This window comes from Plecotus auritus, assembly GCF_963455305.1.
Source record: "Plecotus auritus genome assembly, chromosome: 7".
In the NCBI taxonomy this organism is placed as follows: domain Eukaryota; kingdom Metazoa; phylum Chordata; class Mammalia; order Chiroptera; family Vespertilionidae; genus Plecotus; species Plecotus auritus.
Window position 1 is genome coordinate 35,099,861 of NC_137774.1, and position 21,554 is coordinate 35,121,414.

The 21,554-nt window shown below is 39.8% G+C and overlaps 1 protein-coding gene and 1 pseudogene across 2 annotated transcripts in view; one reads left to right on the top strand and one right to left on the bottom strand.

Moving 5' to 3' along the window:
- EFCAB5 (EF-hand calcium binding domain 5) overlaps positions 1–21,554 on the top strand; it is a gene marked incomplete at its 3' end in the record, with an annotated part of 98,231 nt that overhangs the window by 69,547 nt on the left and 7,130 nt on the right. Inside the window, exons 15-19 of the mRNA XM_080677330.1 lie at positions 1,228–1,380; positions 2,160–2,263; positions 4,081–4,334; positions 9,974–10,260; positions 10,630–10,726. Of these exons, the coding sequence (XP_080533456.1) occupies positions 1,228–1,380; positions 2,160–2,263; positions 4,081–4,334; positions 9,974–10,260; positions 10,630–10,726 (895 nt within the window). The remainder of the gene's footprint in view (positions 1–1,227; positions 1,381–2,159; positions 2,264–4,080; positions 4,335–9,973; positions 10,261–10,629; positions 10,727–21,554) is intronic.
- Positions 16,154–16,925, bottom strand: LOC308255079 (tropomyosin alpha-4 chain-like; annotated as a pseudogene). Its single transcript has one exon. The product of its transcript is annotated as a tropomyosin alpha-4 chain-like (transcript).

The window sequence follows — 21,554 nt, forward strand, 5'->3', positions numbered from 1 at the left end:
GAGTAACTGGAAAGTGGTAGAATCTTTTTTCTCTGGACATCTTTTAAATAATAAGATTCATTCTCATCTGACATAATGATATGAAGATATTTAGAAGCAAAATGGAGGAGTATGGAGTTATCAGTAGGTGAACTAATACACAGCCTTGTTAGAGAACATGTCAAAATGAATTATAAATAGATTCTCTAGTCCTTGGAGGTAAAGGCTCCTGTATTATTACCTTAGATGCCTTGGGTCCTAATATAAAGTACATATATACATATTTTAAACCTATTTTTATCGATTTCAGAGAGAAGGAGGAGGGAGAGAGAGATAGAAACATCAATGATAAGAGAGAATCATTGATTAGCTGCCTCCTGCATGCCCCACACTAGGGATCAAGCCCACAAACCAGGCATGTGCCTGACCCGGAATCAAACTGTGACCTCCTGGTTCAGAGATCAACGCTCAACCACTGAGCTATGCCAGCCAGGCATATATATATTTTTAAGTATGTTTTTATTTATTTCAGAAAGAGGAAGGAAAAGGGAGAGAAACATCAATGATGAGAGAGACTCCATCCTGAAACCCAAGCATGTGCCCTGACTGGGAATCATCCCTGACCTCCTGGTTCATGGGTTGACGCTCAACCACTGAGCCACACCATCTGGGCTACATATATTTTTGAAGACTTTGTGGTTCCTAGAGTTTCTTGACAACAAGACCACAGATGAGTTTTAAGGACTTCCCACTGCTTCTCTATGGAACAGTATCATTTTGTGCCCATAAGAAGACTGTGCATGTTGCAAGCTTTGGAACCCAGCACATCCTGTTCTGCTAATCTGATGACAGTAGCCATGTAAAAAGATACAGACATTAATATTGCATCAGATCAGGGCACTCCTACCATCTGCCGAAGGCTAGCATTCATCTTAGCTTTTAAACATTTTTTCTCATTTCAAATTTTATTTTGTTCTGACGCTATTTTCTGATTGCACATATCACAAATTTCACTGGATGATTATCAGGAAACATACAAGTTATGTGGATCTTATGGTAGATTTCTTTTTACACCTCTGATTTCTTAATGATCCTTTTTTTTCATAGTAGAAGCTAGAGCACTACCTTTTGAGAAGTAATTTGCAGGAAACAGATTATCATTAGTGAAAAAGATAATTCAATGGATACATTTCTAATTATTTTGCTATTTTAAAAAGAAAAGGCAGTTAAAATATTCTGTCTCTACAGGGTGTTGCCAATGTCTTTAGCACTGCCTATCACTACGTCCACAGCCGGGAGCACATCCTGCACGTTGTGATCACTGGCATTAGCTGGCTCTACAACATCGTACCAAGCATTAACTCCATCACTACATACTTCATTGAGCCTAGCCCAGAACAGGTAGGCAAGGCTGGGCAGTGTTAGACCTTCCAAGGGTAACAGAGTTTCTAAATGTTATTGTCTTGCTGATATTTTAAAACCATATTTAATTAGCTCTTGGGCTAACTGGGGACATAGCTCCCATGACACAAACTCAAACTGTCCACAGTTGAGTGGCAGGAATCCATCTCATACTGCCTTAGGCAAAAAGGGGAATTGATTGACTCATGTGACAGAAATGAAGAAGGGACAGACATCAAGTTGGCTTCCAGGATGACCAGATCCAGGAATTCAATGCCATCATGGCTCGCTCATGTTCTTTCTCTCCCCAGTTCTCATATTGTTTCCCTCTGCACTTTGACTTTGTACTTCCAGCTAAAGATGGGCTTTGTCCACAAGGCAAAGCCAGCTGCTTAGTAGCTTGAAAAGAATCTTTCCTTTCTATTACAATTTGGAAAACCCAAGAAAGAAAACTCCTTTTGACCTATCCTGAAGTGTGCCTGGGGAAGGGGACTTTTCTAGAGTGCACTTTTTGGAAAAATAATATAAACACAGCATTTTATCACAATTATTTTAAAAATATGCTTTTGCATTTAAATAAGTCTCATATTTTGACATTTTTCTCTTGTGGAACACCTCATTCCTTAATGGTACTGAGTAAGTAAAATGTCACTGTACTTAAAACTAGAAATCATCTAAACTTTTCTAAATTTTTCCTACTTATCTATCCCCAAAAGCTTTAATGAAAATATGAAGTCTAATTGTTCTTCTCCATAATGAAATATCTTCCTCTTTTCAAGGGTTCAGACTATGTTTTACGCAACATGATGGTCACAGGGCCCCTAGGTCTAACAGAAATTCACAAAAATCCCCCTACCATCTTCAGGAAGACATGCGTCTTCAGGTATGAGAGGCATCTTCATGTCTGTTTTTGTTTGCTTGCCAGAGTACGTAGTCAGGTGTGATAGATCTGAAGACACAGCTTTTGTCTCCTATTAGTATACAATGACTTTCATTCTGATTGGATTTTAGAGACAATCTCCTGACTGCATGGGTCATGTTAACTCCTTTTCCCCTCAAGTCCTTTTTAAAACAAATTTCATTGTTTTATATTAAAATTGCATGTTTTAAGCATGATAGTCTTTTATTTTCTTTGATTTTCTTGTAAACAAGGAATTAAACAAAACCCACCATGTTTATGACAACTACATCCACACCACTTATCAAAATTCCTCATCTTAATATTAGCCAACTTGTGAACAAGTATATTTTATTTAAAGAAGACAGGCTGGGCAAAAGAGGACAGAAGTCAAAGAATGTTATTTTCAATAAATACCCAGTTCTAGGTTACTTCAACTGCCTCTCAACTGTGGAATACAGGAACACTATTAAACTGTGGACAGATGCAAAACATCTTTACTGAGAACACTCCTATTGCAAGAGGGGCCGACTGCTTCTTAGGGAGGGTCAGTGTAGCTGAGTAGCCAATAACCTATCTGAGCCTGAAGGCTAAGTTGATATTTAAGAACCTATTTAATTAAATTTTAGTACCAGAATGTTCATTAAGTTAAAAACTCTTTTCCACATAATTATTCCTTGTTGTGTTCAAGAGTTTTATGGGAGTCTTTGTAATACCCAGACTCATTTAATAATGCATCAGTTTAGCATGATGCATCATTACTATGGTTATAAAGTCACACAGTGGTGGGAGTAGAAAAAGAAAGACAGGATCTTACCTGTCATTATAGGATTGATGATATTATAAACTGTAAATGTGCTTTTTGAGGCAATGCAAAGCACCAACATTTTTACAAATATCTCAAAAGAATGACATCCCAGTGTAGATGGGGAAAGAGGAAAAGAGATAAAAAGAGATGTGTCTATACTTCGCTATGCCACTGCATTTCTGTGAAAACCTCAGGTCTCTCACTGAAGCAGATGCTATTGATGCCCAGCCCAGATCCCCCAGGTATCTTTTGCCAGCTGCTGCAAGTGCTACTGCTAATGACTCACACTGTTAGCTTTCTCTGGAGGAGTGCCCTTGAGAAATGCGAGCTTCTCACCAGGAGGTGCCTACCAGTTATGTAAACACTCTTCCCTACCCACAGAGCAACTTGACAGACAAAAGACCTCTTCCTTGCACCCAGGTGGGACAGACTTTGACAGTTTGCCTCCCAGAGCTCCTCTTGGGATCAGGCTGAGGTTAGACTTTACCTGAAATCACATTCTTATGTAGTTTTTCTCCCTTCCCTCTCCTGCTTTTCTTAGACCCGCACAGGTTTCTCCTGAGAGCATTCCCTTAATAAATCACTTCCCTGTCTCAGGTGCTGCTTCTAGAGAACCTAACACTCATCATTCCTTCAGGCATTCTTCCAATACTTACTGGACAACATGTAAACAAACAAAAAATGAATAGCTTTCAGATAAGTGTAAGTACAGTAAAGACAATAAAGCAGGATAACATGATGGAGCATGACTCAGTTGCTACTACTTTAGATTACATGGGAGGGAAGGCTTCTCTAAGAGGAGATGAGTGAGTGTGCTGAGGGAGAGCTCTGTAAAATCAAGAGATGAAGTGGTCCAGGGCATATGAAATAGCAACAAGAGCTGGTGGGTAGAAGTGTAGTAGGCACAAAAGAAAGTGATTCAATATGTTTGGGTGGAATGTTATGAACTTTCCTGATCGCTGATACCCTTATGCTTCTTTGGTTTTGACTTCAGGGATTTCCTTTTTAAGTGTATAGACAGTTCAGAAGTTCTTTTGGCCTCTGTCTATGGCGAAAACCACATCGCAATTCCACTTCGTGAGAGAACAGGAGAGGCTCTGGGGGCTCTCGATTTTAACATTGGCAAGAGAAAGATGTTGTTTTATCGAGAATATAAAGATCTACAGAAAATGGTGAAGGTGACCCAAGCTGCCTGCTATGAAATACTGGATGAATTATCTGGAGAAAAAGAGAAAAATCGTGTCTTAGGTATTGTGAATGTGGTGACAGTCTAAATTTATGGGTTTAATTAGTTTTGGGAAAATCACAGGCAATGCAATGAAGGATGTTTTCTAAAATGAGTTGTTGCAATATACAGATTTTCCTCATGAAAGAAATCCCCTCATGCAGTCTTGGACTGATGAGTATGAGCTATAAATTAGAGTAAAGGGTAAGAGATTGCATTTTCTTGGCTAGAATCACATGATTTTAGAATTAGAAAGCCTCCTAAAGGCAATATAGAACTAGCACTTATTAAATGCCCCATCATGTACCGAGCACTTTAAATATGTTATTTCAATTAGTCCTGACCATAACTCTATGAGGTGAATGGTGATGCCTATTTTACAGATGAGAAAGGTAAAGTTTAAAGAAACAAAACAACTTTCACCAAATCACATGGTTAGCAATTGGTGGAGGCTGGATTTACACTCAAGTTCGGGTGCTTTTTCCACTATATTACATAGCATTAAGTCATCAGAACATCTAATTTTACAGATAAAGAAGCTAAAGCCCATCAAGTAAAGGTCCAGAAGCAAGCTAGGGACAGAGCCAAGACTGGAGCTCAATCCTTGTGATTCCACATCCCTTAGGCTACTCTTGACACAAAACTAATTTGGGCAGAAGGGAGGAAGAAGGAAGCATGGAAACCTTTGACTACCTAAAAGAGAGTGAATGGAAATAGAAGAGTTACATGTGTATAATTAAGCTAACAGTTTTCTAGCCATTACATAGGGTGGGGTGGGATATGAAGAAAGAAGAAAATTCATGTCTTGTGAGTGTTCACTATATATAAGACCAGGACTAAGCACTTTTACATATATCAACTCTTTTTTTTTCATGCTTCATTTCTTTAATCATGTGGTAATAAAGATAACAGACTTACAAATATCATTTCAATGTGGACTTTTTTTTGTTTAAAGTATTACATATGTCTCCTTTTCCCCCCATCAACCCCTCCCCGGCCACTCCCTCCTCCCCAGGACATATCCCCACTGCCCCTGTGTCATTGTCCATTGGTTATGCTTATACTATTATGCATGCATACAAGTCCTATGGTTGATCTCTTACTCCCCCCTACCCTTCCCTGCCTTCCCTCTGAGGTTTGATGGTCTGTTCAATGCTTCATTGTCTCTGGATCTATTTTTGTTCATCAGTTTATATTGTTCATTATATTCCACAAATGAGTGAGATCATGTGATATTTATCTTTCTCTGACTGGCTTATTTCGCTTAGCATAATGATCTCCAGTTCCATCCATGCTGTTGTGAATGGTAAGAGGTCTTTTCTTTTTTACAGCAGCATAGTATTCCATTGTGTAGATGTACCACAGTTTTCTAATCCACTCTCCTGCTGATGGGTACTTAGGCTCTTTCCAAATCTTAGCTATTGTAAATTATGCTGCTATGAACATAGGGGTGCATATATCCTTTCTGACTGGTGTTTCTGATTTCTTAAGATATATTCCTGCAAGGGGGATTACTGGATCAAATAGGAGTTCCATTTTTAATTTTTTGAGGCAACTCCATACTGTTTCCCACCAGCACTGCACGAGGGTTCCTTTTTCTCCATATCCTCGCCAGTGTTTGTCGTTTGTTGACTTGTTGATGATAGCCATTCTGACAGGTGTGAGGTGGTACCGCATTGTCGTTTTGATTTGCATCTCTTGGATGATTAGTGACTTTGAGCAAGTTTTCACATGTCTCTTAGCCTTCGGTATGTCCTCTTTCGAAAAGTGTCTACTTAGATCCTTTGCCCATTTTTTGATTGGATTGTTAATCTTCCTTTTGTTAAGTTGTATGAGTTCCCTGTAAATTTTGGAGATTAAACCTTATCAGAGATAACAGTGGCAAATATGTTCTCCCATGCAGTGGGCTTTCTTGTTGTTTTGTTGATGGTTTCTTTTGCTGTGCAGAAGCTTTTTATTTTGATGTAGTCCCATTTGTTTATTTTCTCCTTAGTTTCCATTGCTCTAGGAGCTGTATCATTAAAGATATTGCTATGACAAATGTCTGCTATTTTGCGCCTATGGCTTCTTTTAGGATTTTTATGGTTTCCCATCTTACGTTTAAGTCCTTTATCCATTTTGAGTTTATTTTTGTGTATGGTGTAAAAATTGGCAGTCTAGTTTCATTTTTTTGCATGTATCTGACCAGTTTTCCCAACACCATTTACGGAAGATTCTGTCTTGACTCCATTGTATGCTCCTGCCTCCTCTGTCAAATATTAATTGAGTATAATGGCTTCGGTCCATTTCTGGGTTCTTTGTTCTGTTCCATTGGTTTATATGTCTGTTCTTGTTCCAGTACCAGGCAGTTTTAAGAACAGTGGCTTTGTAATATAGCTTGATATCTGGTATTGTGATCGTTCCAACTTTGTTCTTCTTTCTCAGTATTGCTGTGGCTATTCAGGGTCTTTTTTTAATCCATATGAATTTTTGGAGAGTTTGTTCTAGGTCTATGAAATATGCCGTTGGTATTTTAATGGGGATTTCATTGAATCTATAAATTGTTTTGGATAGTATGGACTTTTTAATGATGATTCTACCAATCCATGAACACGGTATATTCTTCCATTTGTTTATGTCTTCTCTTTTTTCAATGTCTTGTAGTTTTCCGAGTACAGGTCTTTTACCTCCTTAGTTAAGTTTATTCCTAGGTAGCTTAATTTTTTGTTGTTGTAATGGTAATTAAAAATAAAATAAATGGTAATTAAAAATAAAAAATGGGATTATTTTTTAGTTTCTCTTTCTGTGAGTTCATTATGGGTGTATAAAAAAGCCATAGATTTCTGAGTGTTAATTTTGTATCCTGCTATATTTCCAAATTCATTTATTAAGTTTAGTAGTTTTTTGATGGAGTCTTTAGGATTTTCTATGTACTCATATAATATCATGTCATCTGTGAATAATGACAGTTTTACTTCTTTTCCAATTTGGATACCTTTTATTTCTTCTTCTTGTCTGATTGCTATGGCTAGCACTTCCAGTACTATGTCGAACAGGAGTGGTGAAAGTAGGCATCCCTGTCTTGTTCCTGTTCTTAGACAAAATCGTTTTAGTTTTTTCCCATTGAGTATGATGTTGGCTGTAGGTCTGTCATATAAGGCTTTTCTTATGTTGAGAAATGATCCTCTATTACCACTTTGCTGAGAGTTTTTATCTGGAAAGGGTGTTGGATTTTGTCAAATGCTTTTTCTGCATCAATTGATGTGATTATGTGATTTTTGTCTCTCAATTTGTTTATGTGATGTATCACATTATTGATTTGCAGATATTGTACCAGCCTTGCATCCTCAAATAAATCCCATTTGGTCCTGGTGTATGATCTTTCTAATGTAATGCTGGATCTAATTTACTAGAATTTTGTTGAGGATTTTAGCATCTATGTTCATCAGGGACATTGGCCTATAATTCTCTTTCTTTGTAGTGTCTTTATCTGGTTTTGGAATTAGGATAATGCTGCCTTCATAGAAAGAGCTTGGAAGTGTTCCTTCCTCTTGAATTTTTTGGAATAATCTGAGTTCTTTGAATGTCTGGTAAAACTCCCTTGTGAAACCATCCAGACCAGGGCTTTTGTTTGCAGGAAGATTTTTGATTACTGCTTCAATTTCATTGGTAGTTATTTGCCTATTCAGGTTTTTTGGTTCTTCCTGATTGAGTTTTGGAAGCTTGTATTTTTCTAAGAATGTGTCTATTTCATCTAGTTTGTTGGAGTAGAGTTGTTCATAGTATTTTTTTACAATCCTTTATATTTCTGTGGGGTCAGTTGTTACTTCACCTTTTTCATTTATGATTTTATTTGGGTCCTCTCTCTCTGTTTCTTGGTGAGCCTGGCTAGAGGTTCATCAATCTTGTTTATCCTTTCAAAGAACCTGCTCTTGGTTTTGTTGATCTTTTGTATTTTTTGTTTGTTTTGTGTGTGTGTGTGTGTGTGTGTGTGTGTGTGTGTGTGTGTGTGTGTTTTGTCTCTATGTCGTTGATTTCTGCTCTGATCTTTGTTTTTTCTTCCTCCTGATTACTCTGGACTTTTTTTGTTGCTCTCTTTCAAATTCTTTAAGTTGTAGGATTAGATAATTTTATTACCATTTTTTCTTAGTTTTTAAGGTAGACCTGTAGAGCTATGAACTTTCCTCTCAGGTCTGCTTTCACGGTGTCCCATGGATTTTGGATTGTTGTGTTTTCATTGTCATTTGTTACCAGGATGCTTTCTTATTTCTTCTTTGATCTCTTTGGTAATGGTAACCCAATCATTGTTTAATAGCATGCTATTTAGCCTCCAAGTATTGGGGGTTTTTTTAAATTTTTTTGTAGTTGATTTCTAATTTTATGCCATTGTGATCTGAGAAGATGCTTGATATGATTTCTATCTTCTTGAATTTGAAGAGACTTTGCCTGTGTCCCAATATGTGGTCTATCTTTGAAAATGTCCTGTGTGCACTTGAGAAGAATGTATATTCCATAGCTTTGGAGTACAATGTTCTGAAGATGTCAATTAATTCCATCTGATCTAGTGAGTCATTTAGGATTGCTGTTTCTTTGCTGATTTTTTGTTTAGAGGATTTATCCAGTGGTGTCAATGGGATATTAAAGTCCCCTACTATGATTGTATTGGTGTCGGTCTCTCCCTTGATATCTTCCAGAAGTGTTTTTATGTATTTGGGTACTCCTTTATTAGGTGCATATATGTTTACTAGAGTTATATCCTCTTGTTGAATTGCTGCCTTTAGTATTATGAAGTGGCCCTCCTTATCTCTTATTATGGCCTTCACTTTGAGGCCTATTTTGTCAGATATAAATATTGTTACCCCAGTTTTGTGGGGGCTTTTTTAATTTCCATTTGCCTGAAAAACTTTTTTCCATCCCTTCACTATCCATCTGTGTGAGTCCTTTGTTCTGAGGTGGGTCTCTTGTAGACAGCAAATATATGGGTCATGTTTTCTTATCCATTCAGCTGCCCTATGTCTTTTGATTGTACATTGAGCATTTAATCCACTTACATTTAAGGCTATTATTGATAGGTACTTGTTTGTCGCTGTTTTTATTCTTTATGCCTGTGTTCTGTCTTCCCTTTCTATTTCTTCTTTTTTACAGAAGTCCTTTAGCATTTCTTGCATTGCTGGCTTGGTGGTAATAAACTCTCTTAGCCCTTTTTTGTCTGTGAAGCTCCTGATTTCACCTTCAATTTTGAATGATAGCCTTTTGGGTGTAGTATTCTTAGATTCATTCCCTTGCTTTGCATCACTTTGTATTTTTCATTCCATTCCGTTCTGGCCTGATTATATCAACTCATTTAATGTCCACAGCTCACTAGAGAAGTAGGAATCAACCTCATTCTCACAGAAAAGGAAGAGAGGGTTCAGAGAGAACAGAATAAGGGGGAGAGTAGATATTCAAACTAAGATCTAATGTCAAAACACAACTTTTCTTTCCTCAAAGCCTCTTCCTGTGAGTTTTACCAGGTGTAGTTTCATTTCTGCCTCTTGATTTCATGACTAGAAAAACCAAGATTGTTTAAAACCGTAAGATATCTTTTTTCTAAAAAATAGTTTATTATATTATGATGAGAATCCTCTGAAATATATAATGTATGTACTGAACAACCATGTGGGATATCATTCTGTTATTCCAGAGATTGAAAATGCGGGAGAAGTTCAGCAGGCAGGAGTTCTCTTCTTCCGAATCATGCTGCAAGAGCTGCAGAAAAGCCTTCAGCAGCTTACCTCCATGGACTTTGTATCACTGTTGCTCTATGATTACCGTACTGCAATACAGTCAAAGTCTCTGTCAGCCAGCCAGTTACAGGAGTTGGAAGCCAATGCAAAACTAATACCTGACATCCTGACAGCAGTTATCTTGTTCATGCATCCAGAGTTGGAATCATCACCCGACTTACAAATTTGGGATAAATGTAAACTGGTAAGTTCTTTTTAAGTATTCTTTTTATTGAAAAATAACCCACACAAGTTTAGGCATGCAAATCATAATTGCACAAATCATAAGTGTACAAATGCAAGGATTTTTACACAATGAACACTTGTAACCACCTAGATTAAGAAACAGATCATTAGGGGCATCTCAAAAGCCCTCCTTTGTACTCTCTCTCATGACCCTCTTCCCCCTCCTCCCACATACACACAGCTAGGGTGACCAGAAGCCTGACTTCTAATACTATACGTTGGTTTTGCCTGTTTTCAAATTTATATAAATGAAATTATATGAACTGGTGAATTGGGTACTCTAGTTCCACTCGCTGGTGATCCCATAACTTTTGTTCTTTGTTCACAGTACTTTAACAAACACTTAGTTGAGAGTATTTGTGCCTTTGATCCAACTGCTAAGGATGTGAAACATAATTTAAAGCTCATTGGTGACTATATCAAAGGTAAATTTCAATTTAATTATGGTCTAAATTATACTAACAAGAATAAAACACAGTTGCAAGAGCCGAAACCGGTTTGGCTCAGTGGATAGAGCGTCGGCCTGCGGACTGAAGGGTCCCGGGTTCGATTCCGGTCAAGGGCATGTACCTTGGTTGCGGGCACATCCCCAGTGGGAGGTGTGCAGGAGGCAGCTGATCGATGTTTCTCTCTCATCGATGTTTCTAGCTCTCTATCCCTCTCCCTTCCTCTCTGTAAAATATCAATAAAATATATTTTAAAAAAAATAAAAATAAAAATAAATTAAAAAAAAAGAATTATAAAACACAGTTGCAAGAGATATCTGAATAAAGCAAGTAGCTCACAAATTCAATTTTTAGGAAAAATAGTTCTGAATATAGTCTTCTAAAAGGAGGGACACTGGCTCTAATCTATGCATTCCTCAAAGTGACTGCCTCTGCCACCCACATGAGAATTCAGAAGCACATCTGTATCCCACTCACTGACTACATGTGTATTATTCATTAAAAAACAAAAGTGAATAGGGGCTACAGTGAGGATAGGTAACAAATACATTTGACCAAAAGGCTATTATCTTTAGTTTCAATGAAGAACCAAAGAAAATAATAGATCATGAATCTATACACTTGTATTGCAGCCTTTTTGGAGGAGAAGAAGCAGGAATCTAGAGCAGTGAGGCTCCCAGACTGGAGAAGGTAATGAGCTCTTTGGCCACAGAGAATGTGAGAGTAAATATACAGAGGCAGGCACAAGTAGGTCTACAGTTGTTCATATGGAAAATACAATAATTACAATAACAACACAGGAGTAAACTCTGTGCTTCGTGTACTCACAACTGTAAACCTACTTTTGCCCCACTTGTACATATGCAAGCACACATTCCTCCATGGGTGCGCATTACCCGAATGGAGACCTCAGGTCATTTATGTGAATGGAACAGTAAGGAATCAATTTAAGGTTTGTTCCTTTTTGTTACGCATGAAAAACTAGTATTAGGTGGGAAAATGACTCTGTATAAATTGTTCAGTAAACCTGTCCCTCCCCCTTCTCTTCCCCTCACCTACTTTCTGTGGAAACTCTAGATCAAGTCAGAAGGATTTCTGCACTCTGTGATACCTGTATTAGGCCGAGAGGCTCAGAACCAGAGAGATTCCTAGGGCGAGAGGAATGAAAGGGCAACTCAGAGGAAGACAACCACAATCCTCAGGGTGTCTGTGACAGTGGACACATATAGTACAGGGGGAGCACATAGCAGTGAGCTGGGGCGCATGTTTGAGAAAGGAGTCGTCTGGCACAAGAAGACGAGATACTCCCAGAAGTTTGGGAGTGCTAGAAAATAAGAGAAAACACAAGATTCAAATAAAAGTTACCATGAATTAGTGGGGACTATGAGCGATGTGAGTAAAGATTAGAATTCGTATTAGGAAGGGCCTCATGGGTCTGGGCTGATTCAGGAGAGCCTCTGGATTCACAGGTGTTACAGGTCTCACTTCTTCTAAGGAAATGATTCAAGGGAAACAATAACAGTAGCAACAATAAAATGAATACTTGTTCATTGTATACGTGCATAACCTAGGTCTACATTTTTTAAGTCTTTTTTTAAATTTCTTTATTGATTAAGGTATCAGATATTTGTCCTCATCCCCCCGTTCCCATCCCAAACCCCTCCCCACGCATGCCCCCACCCCCCTGTTGTCCCTGACCACTGCTTAGGCTTATATGCATGCATACAAGTCCTTTGGTTGATCTCTCCTCCTTACCCCCACCCTCCCCTACCTTCCCACTGAGGTTTGACAGTCTGATCGATGCTTCCCTGTCTCCGGGTCTGTTTTTGTTCATCAGTTTATGTTGTTCATTATTTCCCCTAGATGAGTGAGATCATGTGATACTAGAAATACACTTATAAGAACCAAAAATGAGACAAGCAATAATGGTTATGCTGAGAGGCAAATGAATCAGTCTGTAGTGAGTTTCCTTCTGGGCCAACAGTTCTTTTGAGTCCCAATTTCAATGTCAAACAGTTCCTTATGTGTACATGTCAGCAATGATATTTCAGTTCTAGATGGTGGACAAATGGTGGTAATGCAGGTCCGACCCTCCCTGGTTTGGTCCTGGGCAACCTGCAGCAACGCACAGCTGCTGACTGCTAGTATGGCAAGGCTTTGTCAGCGTCTTCCATCTCTGGACTGTTTCTCTACATTTGTTCACTGTTCACTGGGGACTTAATCCCGAAGAAATGTTTTCTATGTCAGTGCCTCATTGGTTCTCTTCCCTTTGGAGTAGATTCAGTTCCCATTCATGAGCCCCAGGACCCCCTGCCCTCCATGTGTGACCAGTTTGTCAAATTGACTTTCACCTTGAGTCCTTAACCACTTTGGTCCCCATCCATATTGCCAGACTATTGGCCTAGATCCAGACCCTGCTGCCAGGGTCACTTGTGTCCTCGCAGACTGATGCTCCCCTTCTTGGGTGAGGACTCAGGCTCCCATCCATGTCAAATCCAGTCTCTCTGTGAGATGGGATCTGGAAATGAGGAACAGGCCCCTCCGCTCTCTACCTTGCAGGTGTATTCAGGAATTGGCTCTCAGCCCTTAATAAGCCTATTCCCAGACAAAGGCATCTTCTGTGGAATTGTATCAATGTTTCAAGGGAATCTCTTCAGGCCCACCTCCGATTTGCATATCAGAACTACCTCCTTATCCTATATAACCCCTTTGTTTCAGAAAACATGCTAATTTCTGTTTGCTCTGCTTGCTGCCACTTAGACCTGTGTTAGCTAATTCTGGAGCACCCTTGATCTCCAATGATCCCCACCACTTTCTCTTTTCCAACAGTGTCCTCAGGTGGCAGGAATACTAACTGCAGTTAACAATGCTGGATTCAGCCAGAAACCAATATTCCCTAGGCTACCCTACCACCACCACCAAACCTTTAGCATTATCATAGCCTCTGCAGCAATCAAAACAGTTCATCAGCCACCCAGATGCCAACCCTCTCTCCTTCAGATGCAACTGTATTCTAAGCTCCCCATTTGGGGAAAGGAGGCAGAACTCTTTGGGGCCCCTTTCTCTTTGTGCCAGAAAGAAAGGAGTCTTCTGGCATCGGATTCTGTTGCTCAGTTTATTTGAACCTTCTAGCAGCATTAAGTAAGGCACCTACTCAACAACCCCACCCAGCATGAAATGCTACTAATAATATTTGTAGATCTGCTCAGGATGGGTAGGGACTGTTAGCATAGCTCCTAACCTACCAAGCCTTCCAAACTAATGATTTTGCCAAGAAGATAGAATTAGGGCTGATGATGTACCCACACTTTCTTAGGGCTTCTGCTGTCAACTCTTATTTTTATTAAGATAATGACATAACATTCTATATGTCATATTCTAATGACATATGTATACGTGCATAAACTAGGTCTACATTTGTTCACTGTATCCTCCTACATAATAAAAGAGTAATATGCAAGTCGGCCCAATGGCTGAACCACCAGTCGCTATGACATACACTGATCACCAGAGGGCAGACACTCAATGCAGGAGCTGCCCCCTGGTGGTCAGTGTGCTCCCACAGGGGGAGCACCACTCAGCCACAAGCCAGGCTGACAGCTGGCGAGCGCAGTGGCCCGCCTCCATGGGAGCACTAAGGATGTCCAAGGGCTCCCAGACTGCAAAAGGGCTCAGGCCAGGCTGCGGGAACCCCTCATCCCCCCGCCCAGTGCACAAATGTCGTGCACTGGGCCTCTAGCATGTATATATTGTAAAATGATCACCACAATAGGTTTAGTTAACATCCCATCACCATACATAGTTATCATTTTTTCTTATAATGAGAACTTTTCAGATCTACTGTTGTTTTAGCAACTTTCAGACACAATGCAGTATTGTTAACTGTAGTCACAAGGTTACACATTACACACTCAGAATTTATGTTATAACTGCAAGTTTGTACCTTTTGACCACCTTCATCTATTTCTCCCACACCCTCAACCCTCACCTCTGCCGACTAACAATCTGTTCTGTTTCTATGAGTTCCGTTTTTTTAGATTCCACATATAAGTGAGATTATATAGTATCTCTCTCTCTGACTTATTTTACTTAGCATAATGCCCTCAATGGCATTTGCCATGTTGTAGCAAATGGCAGGGTTTTCTCTTTTTATAGTTGAATAATATTCCATTACATATGCAGCATTTTCTTTTCTTTTTCTTTTTTATAGTTTATGTAAAAATTTATTTGACCAAAATGTAGAAAAAGTGATACTATTACATATGATACAGTTGCAAGAGTCTAAATGAAAAGTGTGGGTTTTATTCAATTGCACAATTTGCTAGTGTATCTCCTGGGTAGTGTGATGCATAATAAATAGGAGTGAGGGGCAGAGAAGTCCAAAAAGCTAGAATCAGGGTGATTTTTAGGCAGAACTGTAAACTTGAGTTACCTCCCTCACTGCTGGGGAATATGGAATGTTTCAGCTGAGATGTTAACCAACAAAGCAAAAATATAACAAAGCCAAAATGTGCAGCCCTGTCTACAAAATACTCCATATCCAGTTGAATCAGGAGTTTCCTGGTCTTTTATTAACTTGGTCCTGACGAAGGAATTAAAGCCCTAAATAAGTGAATCTTCAATTTACCATTACCAAAGTACAGAGGAGATAAGTTAGGCCGATCACATTATCTCTTCGGCCAGGGAGGACCCTTCTGCCCAACAGTTAATAGAAAAATGCTCTTGCTCAATTATTGAAGGCTAGCAGTCTTTTTGATGGCTTCCTGAACAGGACTGAATTCATTCCTGCTGAGTGGATGGCCTCAAATAAGAGTAAATGTTATATTTCCCAAGCATTCTCATACTGTTTGCTCAAAGGATGTTCTGCACAGTAGAGTGTGGAAAAGAGCCAGAATGATTAATCTATCTATGGTTTATGACTTCCCACAATAGCCTCTCCCCCAACTTTTGTTTTGCTCTGGATGGAAAATCCCCACCCATTTTAATGTGATGGTCCCTGGCCTCCTATAGTGTGTCCAACAGTGGCCCAGTGGTTCTATTCTTCAACCTTTTAAATTGGCCAGTGACTAGATACTAGAGTCTGTGTTCTGGAAGTGTGGGGTTGTTTAATCTCCCAGAAACCATATGCCCTCAGTCTTAAGAGACTAATGTTCAATAGGAAACACCCTGACTAGCTTAGGAATAAATGCAATTTAAGGATAAAAATAGAGCTAAAAAAATCTGGTGCAATTTGGGGAAGAGGAGAAGGAATTAGATTTAACTGAAGCTCAAAGCTTCTCTGATACAAAATATTTGGTCACATACTCATAATTTGCATAGATGCAGTAACAAAAGAAACTTCTTACAAGAGAAGAGAAAGAAACGGAGGTCTGGAGCTTCTGTTGGAACAAGACTCTTCTGTTGGGGTTATATACAGTTAAGTTCATATAGTGTCTGATGTAAACCCACGTTCTCTTCTTTGGCTTGAGCAAGTTTTTCTTCCAGGTCATCAATAGATTTTTCCAGTTTTGCAACTGTTCTCTGCAAATTCAGCACGGGTCTCGGCCTCTTTCAGTTTGTCAGAAAGAAGTTTAATTTCTTCTTCATATTTATCCTACTTTTCAGAATACTTTTCAGAGGCAGCCTCCAGCGATTTCAGGTTGTTAGTGACATTCTTGAGTTCTTCTTCCAGGTCACCACATTTAAGTTCAGACACCTCGGCACGCTCCTCTGCTCTCTCCAGCTCGCCCTCCAGAATGACCAACTTAACGAGCTACCTCCTCGTATTTGCGGTCAGCCTTCTCTGCAATGTGCTTGGCCTCTTTGAGCTGCAACTCCTGGATCTCCATCTTCTCCTCATCTTTCATGGCCCGGTTTTCTATCACCTTCATTCCTCTCTCGCTCTCATCAGCAGCCTTTTCTGCTTCTTCTAGCTTCTGCAGGGCCGTGGCCAGTCGTTCTTGAGCCCTGTCTAACTCCTCTTCAACAAGCTGGATGCGTCGATTGAGAGCTGCCACATCTCCTTCAGCTTTCTCGCGCCTCTCGCGCTCGCCGTCCAGCTCCCGCTGCAGGCCCTGCGCGCGGTCCTCCGCCTCGTCCGCCTGCTGCTGCAGCGCCTGGATCTTGCGTTTCACCGCCTCCAGGGAGTTGAGGCCGGCCATGGCAAGGAGGCTCGTGGGCGCACGCAGCAGGCGCTCGACTTGGCTAGAATCGGCTTTGGTGAAGCTGCAGCAGCCGCGCCCCAGCCCCCGAGCCTCTGCCTGCTCCGGTGCCGCCCCCGCTCCTCCCTCCGCATTTTCTTTATTCATCTGTTAATGAACACTTAGATTGTTTATACGTCTTCACTATTGTAATGCTGCAATGAACAAAGGAATGCAGATATCTCAAGATAATGATTTCATTTCCTTCAATTGTATACCAGAAAGTGGAATTGCTTAACCATATGGGAATTCTACTTTTAATGTTTTGAGGAAACTCCATACTGTCTTCCAAAGTGTCTATATCCATTTACATTCCCACCAATAGTGCACAAGTGTTCTCCTTTCTTCACATCCTTGCCAACACTTATTTCTTGTCTTTTTTATAATAATCATTCTAGCAGGTACGAAGTGATATCTCATTGTGGTTTGGGTTTGCATTGCTAGAAAGGGGTATTTTGTTTTCTGGTGGAATTCCAGGCAGCTGTGTCATCTTTAGATGAGGCAGCCATCTATGAAGGAGCAGCTTTGTTCAGTATGCTTGTCCTCTCAAGTCTGTACCATTGTATGTGAATGTTGTAAGACCCCCAAAGGGACCCTTACTCTATCTCACGGATCGGCGGCAACCCCAATCATCCGCAGGAGGCGTCACTTGATGCAAACAGCAAGAGGCTTTATTCCAGCCCGCTAGGGCTCAACTCCTGACTCACGCGAGCGAGGAGTCGAACCCCGAGCAGACAGTCTTACAAGTATATATAGGCAAAAACTATACATCGGGGGGTTACACATGTGAGGGGGAAGAGAGGACAAAGCCACCAGGAAATTCCAACAGGGCTTGTTAATAACATGTTTAATGACAGGGCCTAAGTTTTCAGTCAACAGTCCCATCCTGTAATCTCCTGTCCTGCTTTTCTTATCTGTCAGAGCACTATTTGCTTTATCTGCTCTTAACTCAGTGCTGTTTTCCTGGGACAGGTCCAAGGGTCTTGTTCCCACCACCGGCGAAGGGGGAAGACCTTGGAGTTTTAAGATAAAACGGACAGCTGTAAGAAAACTTTACTCTTTCAGTTAGGGTTTGCTTTTTTCCTGAAGCTCCATTTTCCATTGTTGCTTTTTAATCTCTGGAGTTAAGAAGTTCAGGATTTGCCCCGATAAGATAAAGTAAACAAAATTCTTTACCTTTCAATGTTACTGACATACTTCCCTGTGGGGGACCCAGTGACTCCAGTGGCTACTCAGACAGCTATACATGCAGTAGCATATCAATAGCCTGCTACCCTCTCCCTAAAGTACTCCCAGTAGTTGGCCTCTCCTACCTGAAGACCCATGACCCGACTATCTTCTCAAGGATCTGTTCTCCCCACTCCACTTTCGACCTCTGTGGCCAGCCTGGCCTAGTCTTTCTGTAGGGTGTCCCATACCGGCCCATGTTTCCCTCCCAGGGAGTTTGGACAGATGTTGTCTACCAGTAAATGTTCTCAGACCTAGAGGGAAGAAGAGCTGTCTCCTAGTAAAGCCAGAATCACTCTGCTGTCTAGAACCTGTAATTCTGCCAAGTGGCCACACTTCCTTCCCGCAGCTAGAAAGGAAGGAAGGAAGGAAGGAAGGAAGGAAGGAAGGAAGGAAGGAAGGAAGGAAGGAAGGAAGGAAGGAAGGAGAAAGAAAGAAAAAGAAAGAAAGAAAGAAAGAAAGAAAGAAAGAAAGAAAGAAAGAAAGAAAGAAAGAAAGAAAGAAAAGAAAACCTGAGGCTCTCTATGTCCACAGACACTGATCTCATCAGGAGTCTCCTAGGCCCTCTACTTTTTCTGCAAGTTCCAGGGCTCCTCCTCTGCCAAAGAAGCCAGACTCAGTGTGATTATCTATAAACATGATTATCACAACTTGAACCTAGTATTCTTGAGTGTTAGTCCCTTCCAGGGCTTGCTGGCTCCTACTTGTAGGAAAAAAGCTGCTATCACAGTTAGACCCAGGTTTAACAGGAAGCCTAGACTGTGCCATTTATGAGTTGCTCATGGATTTCAGGCTCTAGAGAAGGAAACATCTGTTCAGTGTTAGAGCAGATTCCCTTTGGCCTGGCAAGAACCTCTTCAGGGCCCTTTTAATTAAGGTATTAGACAAGTATTCACTCACATACTGTTCAGGAGACTATTTGGGGGCCTGGATGCTTGACCCATTTCCCATGCAAGTAGACCCCTTCCTCTGTCAGTCCAAGTCATCTGGGAATAAAAAGAAAAAAAACCTGAAATCAGCAATTTTCTTTCTATTCTTTGTCATGCCTTCTGATTTTAAAATTTGAAGTTTTCCAACAGTAGTTACTAAATTAAAAGAAATAACTAAAATTGGTTTTGTCTCAGTCAGTGGTCGGCAAACTCATTAGTCAACAGAGCCAAATATCAACAGTACAACGATTGAAATTTCTTTTGAGAGCCAAATTTTTTAAACTTAAACTTCTTCTAACGCCACTTCTCCAAAATAGACTCGCCCAGGCCGTGGTATTTTGTGGAAGAGTCACACTCAAGGGGCCAAAGAGCCGCATGTGGCTCGCGAGCCGCAGTTTGCCGACCACTGGTCTAAGTAATATCATTGCTGCTTTGATATCTGATAAAGACTGTTAAAAAGCAGTTTAATGAGGACTTTTTCTATTTAAGGCAAGAATATTTTTCAGGTTCCTTTGACACTCTTAATTTTTTATTTTAGTGACTTTAAAACAATCTTTTATCCCAAAAGGACTATAAAAATTACATTTTTTATTAAAGTACTTTAAAAGGTCTAAAAGAACTAAAAACCTTCTAACAGAAGGAGTCAGTAGCCCATCTTTCTTCTCTCTTCTCACTCACTCCAGATCCCCTCATTAGGGGAGTTCTTTTTTGCCCATTTAACTGTTTCTTCTGGCAATAGCACTTTTCAATATTTCTAGTTTATGTAATATTGCTATCTTTAATTCATCCATTTTAAACCTTGTCAGTTGATTTTCTCTTTATAGATGAAAGTTTAGTTGTTACACCACCATTCTCTTACCCTATCCTCCTGATGTAGTTATATTACAAATGGGGATTAAGTCAAAACGCAATGTTTACATGATTTTGCCTATGCAGAACCTGAACACTGTAGCATATTTTTTTTTAAATACACTTTATTGATATTTTACAGAGAGGAAGGGAGAGGGACAGAGAGCCAGAAACATCAATGAGAGAGAAACATCGACCAGCTGCCTCCTGCACACCTCCCACTGGGGAGGTGCCCGCAACCCAGGTACATGCCCTTGACCGGAATCGAACCCGGGACCCCTCAGTCCGCAGGCTGACGCTCTATCCACTGAGCCAAACCGGTTTCGGCACTGTAGCATATTTTGATTGTTCCTTCTCCCCTTTAATTTTTCATGAAGTAAATAATTGCATTTTATTTTTTAAATTGCTTAATTTTCTTTGTGCTTCTTGATAATTCCTACCCCTTCCATTTATCTCTTTATATAATTTTTCAAAAGGTTACCTTTATCAGGTAATATTTTTAGTTCTAATTTTTTTTGAGCCATTCCTTCTAGAGATTTTAATTTTCTTTCTATCTGGAGTCTTCCTGCATCTCTGATCTGCTACTCAACTGCCTTCCTGATATTTACTTTTTTGATCCCATAGGAATTTACTTTGCCATTCTCTTGGTTCATTCTTTCTTGACCTACTCCTGTGATTTGAGACAGCATTTTTCCAGTAGTTTTCTGAGTAAGAGTGCATGATTGATAAATTTTTTGAGACCGTTCATGTCTGAAAGTTTGCCAGATAATAATATTTTAGAAGACATTGCCCCATTCTTTTTTTCCAGAAACTGAGATATAATTCAATTACCACAAATTTCACCATTTTAAAGTATACCATTCAGTGTGTGTGTGTGTGTTTTTAGTATATTCATCAGGTTGTACAACCATCACCACTATCTAATTTTAGAATGTTTTTATCACTCCAAAAGAAACCCAGTACCCATTAGCAGTCACTCTCCCATGCCCATCCCTATCCCAGCCCCTGGCAACCACCAATCTACTTTCTGTCCAGTTTTGCCTATTCTGGACATTTCATATAAATGGAATCATACAACATGTGGCATTTGTATCTGGCTTCTTTCACTTAGCATAATGCTTCAAGTTTCATCTATGTTCTAGCATGTATCAGTACTTAATTTCTCTTCTACAGCCAAATAATATTCTATTACATGGATATCCCACATTTTATATATCTATTTATCAGTCGATAAACATGTGGGTTGCTTCTACTTTTTGGCTATTGTACATACTGTGAACATCAGTCTACAAGTTTTTGTGTGAGCATATATTTTTAGTTCTTGTGGGTATGTAGCGAGGAGTGGAATGCTGGGTCAAATGCAAACTCTATGTTCTTCAGGAAATGGCTCCAAGATCACAAGAAACTTGGAATCTTCCAAGATTGTTATTGAGAAGTCTGTATCCTTTCTGATTTGATTCTGTGCATGTGACCTTTTTCTGTGCCACCCACCCCTGCCTCAAAGCTGTAGAATCACCTTTTATCTCAAAGACTGTGAAATTTCATAATGATATGCTTTTTTATGGGTCTGTTTTCATTCATTGATATGAGCATTCACTGGGCCTTTTCAATTGTGAAACTCAA